Source organism: Coloeus monedula, assembly GCF_965178545.1.
Source record: "Coloeus monedula genome assembly, chromosome: 10".
NCBI lineage: Eukaryota > Metazoa > Chordata > Aves > Passeriformes > Corvidae > Coloeus > Coloeus monedula.
In genome coordinates this window covers 16,492,525-16,498,524 of record NC_138790.1, presented here as the reverse complement: position 1 = coordinate 16,498,524, position 6,000 = coordinate 16,492,525, and the positions used below count along the sequence as shown (strand labels likewise).

At 55.3% G+C, this 6,000-nt stretch overlaps 1 protein-coding gene across 1 annotated transcript; it reads right to left on the bottom strand.

The window, feature by feature from the left end:
- Window positions 1–2,290: 2,290 nt before the first annotated feature.
- Window positions 2,291–3,530, bottom strand: SST (somatostatin; the record flags this gene model as incomplete). The annotated part of the gene is made up of 2 exons (XM_082288095.1): window positions 2,291–2,503; window positions 3,393–3,530. 2 exons carry the CDS (start codon window positions 3,528–3,530, stop codon window positions 2,291–2,293), a joined length of 351 nt encoding a protein of 116 aa, XP_082144221.1.
- Between the last annotated feature and the right edge of the window lie 2,470 nt (window positions 3,531–6,000).

Here is a 6,000-nt window from a genome sequence, read left to right as displayed (position 1 = left end):
TCCACCCCCCTCCTGTTCCTGTAGCTGCTCTCTTGAGGCTGTCTCAGCATGGAAAAATTAGCTGCTTTTTGAAAGCTAAGATGAACCTCAGTCAACACAGGAGTGAGCAGCCAGGGATAGGGAGGTCTCTGCTTTACTGAATCCCCCATTGGTGCTACACAGCAGTGAAGGAATCAGAAGTGAGCTGGGGCCATTGCTATCTCCTCACAGAGTGTCTCCACTTTTTCAAACAGGGTCCTGTTCTTACCCTGCCTGCTTTTTAGGGCTGATTATTGATCTATATTACCTTCACTTCTCAAAGATCTTTTTGGAGTCTTTTCCCCGCAGTGCAGCCCTGTCCATCCCCCAAGGGTGAGTTAATCCTGCACCAGCTGCAGAAATCCAGGGGCTTAAAGATGGCAAGGCTCTCCCCCTGTCCCCACAAAGTGCTGTGAAGATCACTGTGCCCTGCCCAGTCTGCACTGCACCCAGCTATAGTAAAGAGGGCAGAGCCCCTAACTCCAAGGCACTGCATGTGGAGCAAGCAGTTCCCCAGGTCACACCACAAAACCCATCCCACTTCCAAAGGAGGAAGAGAGGAACCTTCCAGGAGCTGGGGAGACGTGGGATCATGTCATGGCAAGGCTTCTCCAGCAGATGCAGGATCCAGCTGGTCCAGCAGCAGTCCTTAGACCTGCCTGCAACACAGGCTAAGCCACAGCTGCCCTGCTCCAGGGAGGGAGGGCAGCACCCAGCCCTGCCTCTGGCCCCCTCAGAGGGGCTGATACCAGCAGCTTCCCTCCCTGGGCTTGTCCCTGCTGCCTTTGCCTGTTGCCAGTCGGCTGTGGAGAAGCCCAGTGAGATCTGTGGCAGGGTTGGGATTCCATTCTGCACTCTACAGTTCTGCACTACAAGGGATTCACCTTCCCCCCAGCTCGTGTCCAACAACCCCCTGCCCACGGGGAAAGGAGGCGCAGACCAGGAATGAAAGCAATGGTCCATGAGCCATCAGGAATGATGCCCCACAGAGAATTACATTCAGCACAGACCAGAGGCAACTTAACAAGCCTTCAGCTGGGGAATCTGCCTCCACTGGAGTCCTGCTCAGCCCTGTGCCCAAGAACATCTCTAAGATCCCCCATTTTTCACCCTCCTTTCGCATCCGATGGCTACAAAATATTTTTTGTTTTTAATCCTGAACGATGAATTACTCAGCAAAGTGGCACCTGTCCCCTGTGCAGGATGTTTGCTCTGCGGATCGAATTCACCTGTGAGTGCATGGCACAAACCAGCCCAGCCAGCAAGCCGAGACTCTGCAAAAGCATGAAAAATTTGTCTTCCATTGAGAGAAGAATGTTTTTGTCACAATGCTATCTCCTACCCTGCTGAACCTTTCAGTATTGCCTTTCAAGATGATGAGGTGGGTAGAAAAACTGCTGTGACCAGTTTATTAGATGGAGAGGGGCTGGTGTCGTGGGGTTAACATCTCAGCTTTACAGGGATGCAAAACCTCCCCCTGCTCAGCAGAACAAAGGAGAACTTTCTGAAGGAATCCCAGAAGCAGTGTTTGTCGGGAATGCTGCAAGGAGTAAAATATGCCAGGTAAGAAAATATTTTAGTGTCTGTGGCTGAGGAGGGAATGAGATGTGTAGTGTAAACTTGTACCGAACCACTTTTATCATCCCCATCACTTGAAATACACATCTGAGATTTTTACTGATGCCTCTGGTGATGGGTGTAAATCCTCTGGACTGACTTGAAGTCAGCCAGCTCTGTGGATTTGATTCAGTCACAACTGCAGCAATTTGATTTCTAAAAATATCATTGTGGCTCTAATACTTTAGTAAGACCACAGAAAAAATATCATATTGTGATACACTGTGTGTGTGTGTATGTGTGTGTATGTGTGCATATGTGTGGATGTGGATGGTGTTTGCTGCCCTGAGACAGGCAGCGTTTCGAAGACAAGCAGCCTGAGAGGTAAATTTAGTTTTCTCATTGACCACCAAGCCTCAGCATCACCGTTTGAAACATAAACTTTATTGCAACAGAGAATTAAAAATAGTACATTTGAAAGAGTTGCAGAGTGCATGTCATCAAAGAACTAGTCAGAAATCACAACTCAAGCAAATCATGTACAATTGGAACAGAAAGTTTTATTAAAACAAGTGGAAATCAAACTCAAATTTTCCTTGTTTGTTTAATTTCACCATAACTGTGGATTGTGTATTTACAGTCTTCGCCTCTTGTGGTGAAGGTTCTGCTCAGGGCAGGGCAGGGATGGATGGGGAAGAGAGGTGGGTTTCAAAAGCTAACAGGATGTGAAAGTTTTCCAGAAGAAGTTCTTGCAGCCTGCTTTGCGTTCTCGGGGTGCCAGAGCCGGGTTTGAGTTGGCCGAGCGCTCCAGCTCCAGTCTCACTTCATCCTGCTCAGCCCCTCGGGACAAGTCCTCAGACTCCAGGGCTTCATTTTCTGTCTGACTTGGCTCTGAAAGCAGTTCTGCCAAAAAGTACTTGGCCAGTTCCTTGGGTGACAAGAGAGAGAAAGGGAGAAAGAGATAGAGACACCACAATTACTCCTTGATTTCTGGGGGCTCACCACTCTGTTCCTCTAAGACACCTCTGTGCCCAGCTTAGAGACAATCAGGATGCAGGAGGAGAAGAGGAGCCCTGGCTTTCCAAAGAGCCCATCCTGACAGCTGCTATGCAGCAGTTGTGTCAATGGCATCTACCTGGTATGGGGAACAGACCCTGTCCTGGCTGTCACAGGGAATGAACTCGTCTTTACCTTCTCTTCCCACTGCTCCAGCACTCAGTGCCATACTCAGCAAGGGTGCCATGAACCTGCTGCTAAAGTGACACGGGAAAGGTCTTTAGGGGAGCTGGCAGGAGAGGTTGAACTGGTCACCATCTTACTGGGACTTATTTTTCTTCTAGTCCCTCTGAGCGTCAGCTGTCACCCAGCATGGATAAGGACATTGTTCTGTGCTCTGGGGAAGCTGCCTTCATTCTGTGACCCAGAGAAACCCTTGGGAGCTTCACCAGGGGCTCTGCCCCGTGCCCCAGCAGTGCCTGTTCCTCACTGCCCCCAGCACCCAGCTGGACTGTCTCACCTCCCAGCACCAGCTGCCCAACCTGTCGCTGGCTCAGCCCCGGCGGGGAACCAGGGGATCTGTCGGGGAAGAGGGGTCTGCAGCAAGGAACCGAGCGTCTGAAACGGGGACATTGGGGAAGTCTGGGAGGAACTGGAAGGGTCTGCAACAGGGGTGCCAGGGGCTCTGACAGGGAACGGAGGTTCTGAATTGGATTATCAGGGGGTCTCTGGAGAAGAGGGAGGCTGCAGCGCGGCCGTCGGGGTGCCTAGCGGGGTGCCCGAGGGTACCCGGGGTGTCCGCCCCGTCGCGGGGCTCTCACCTGCTTCCCGGCGGCGGCGGCCAGCGACTTCTGCAGGAACTGCCGGAGCCGCGGGTCCGAGGGGGCGGCCGACACGGTGCCGAGGGCCAGGGCGATGGAGAGCAGGGCCAGGGCGCACTGGAGGCGGCACGACAGCATCTCGCCGGCGGGTCGGGCGCGGGAGGCGGCGGCGGGAGGCGCTGGCGGCTCCGCTGCGGCTCGGCTCCGGCGTTGGGGATCTCCTCGCCGCCCGCCGCCCTTATAAACCCTTCTCCTGACGTCAAGGCGGGGGCGCCCCCCTCGCCCCACGCCGCCGGGGGTGGGTCTCTGGGACGGGGAGGGGGGAACGGGGCCGGGGATGCTCCGCTCTGCCCGGCGCCGGCCAAGCCTCCGCGGCCCCCCCTGAACTCCCCTCCCCTCCGGCCGCCCCCGGCCCCCGGCGCGTTTTGTCCCAAAATCACCGTCCTTCCAGAGCACCGGACCCTGCCCGTCCGCTCCCTCCTCCCCGGCCACAAGCCCACCGGAGCGGCGGTGGGGGGTCCCGGCTGTCACCGCCCACCCGCGGCTCTGACCCCGGGCCGGAGGGTGAAGCTCCCCAGCAGTCCCTCTGCCAAAGCCCCTCGCCCTGGCGCCTGGTCCCGCCCCGTCGGGTGAGAAACGGCTCCAGAATGCGGGGAGCTGCAAAGGGTCCCCTTACGGGCCATTGCTCCCGGCTCCTGCAGGGGGTGAGGGGTGCTGAAGTGCCCCTGGGGGTCTCTCTGGCACCGGTCCGTTCCCAGACTCCCTCCCACGGGCAGGTCCAGGGGCAGCGGGAGCTTCCCAGGAGATGCCCCGGCTCCTGTCATGGCTCTGTAGCTCCAGGAAGCGACGACAAATCGGTCCCGGGTCGGGGCGGGCTGGTCCCTGGCTGAGCCTGCGGGGACCCTTGTCTCCATCTCAGGGTCACTGGACGCGCTGGTCCCGTGGGAGGCACCTGTCCCACTGGGATGGCCAGTGTCCCCCACTCCTCCAGCCTGTTCCTATGAGCTGGCTGGTGCCCAAAATGGGAAAAGCTGCTTCAACCCCCCGAAGGACCAGCCTCCTCAGCTGTCTCTCAGCTGGCAGGAGCAGAGCAGGATGTGCCGGAAAGGGCCTCTGCTGTCAAAAAGGGGTATCAGAATCTCTCCTATCTCAATTTCCAGCTGAGGAAAAGTAAATGATTTGAGGGGACAAGAATTCAATACTGCAAAAAGGTCTCCAGAAACCTTCAAAATGACATTTTGTTTCATGCTGAAATAATGTGCACCCCCCACCCCACTTTCAACCCTGGTGCTGCTGGCTGGGTTTGCTGAGGCTGATCTAGGAGTATGAAGCACAAAATAAAGTGTTCCTGCTCTGTTTCACAGTCCAACAAGATGAATTGGTGCTGGTTGCTGGTTCCAGACCAGGTAGAACTTTGGGCTGAACTGTGACTGCCCTCCCTGCATGGTGCCTCCCTTCCTTTGTGCAGCGAGGCTCTGCAGCCTCACATAGCTTTCATCATCTTCATCCTTCCCAAATTGTGGAACAAAATTAATGACAATCATGAGAGAATAAGCCTTCATTTATGAGGCCCTGAGGGTTGGGTTTACTTGTGTGGCATTTATAGCCAGTTTTTCCCCATCTGCCTGACGTGAACAAGTCCAGGCTCTGCGCTCCTGGGACCCTGTCTGTCTTCTAGCACTGGTCTTGCTCTGGGGAAACTGGTGGAGAAGAATCAGACCCTGCTCTGGTTTGGACACATTCCCATGTTTTGGATACAGGACACAGCCTCCTGCCAAGGCCAAGGGAAGTGATTGGACCCAAGAGAGCAGGTTGTCCCCAAGGGCCATGACTGCCAGAGCTTTTCTCTCCACCAAGACACTGTGTTAACAGCTGGGCCATCATCTCTCTCCTCCTGTGGGCAAAGAAGCAGAGCCAGTCCTGGGCATGGCAAATGGCCAAGGCAGCAGATGGTGGGCATCAAACCTATCCTGGCCCTCTTGCCTGCTTTCAAGAGAGGTTTCCTAGGAAAGGATTCTCTCAGCAACAGTAATTTCCCCACTTTTCGTGATGTGCCAGTAGCAGCAAGCTGGGCTCTCCTATTCTATTTGTATTGGGAATATACTTGTTTTGTAGCCCCCAGGCTCTCCTCCTTGCACAGCCCAGCCCAGCTGTGCCGCACTGCAGTGCAAGCCTGGGCCAGCTTTGCAGAAGGCTCCAACTCCCCACCAGCTCATCCCAGCTCCCACAGCCCAGGGCAGTGCAACCTGCTTGGGTTCCGCATTGGGGAGGAGCAGAGATGGAAATGGGAGACAGCACTGGATTATTTCAGACTCCCCTGTGGATTACTGGAAGCTGTTACCTAATGTCCCCTGCCACTGCACACTCCAGGCCTGCACCCCTTCTGTCATTCAGTGTGCCACCCCAAGGGGATGGGGACACTGGGAACCCCCATCACTCCTAAGGTACCATCCTCCTTTCGCTTCCACAGGTATGGATCTGCCCTGATGTGCCAGAGGGATGAGTTCAGCACCTGTATTTCCCAGGGTATGGCAATGAGCTGGAGTGCAGCCTGGCACTGCTGCATAGGATGGAGAGCTGTGCTACATTTTGTCACCCTTTGGACCCA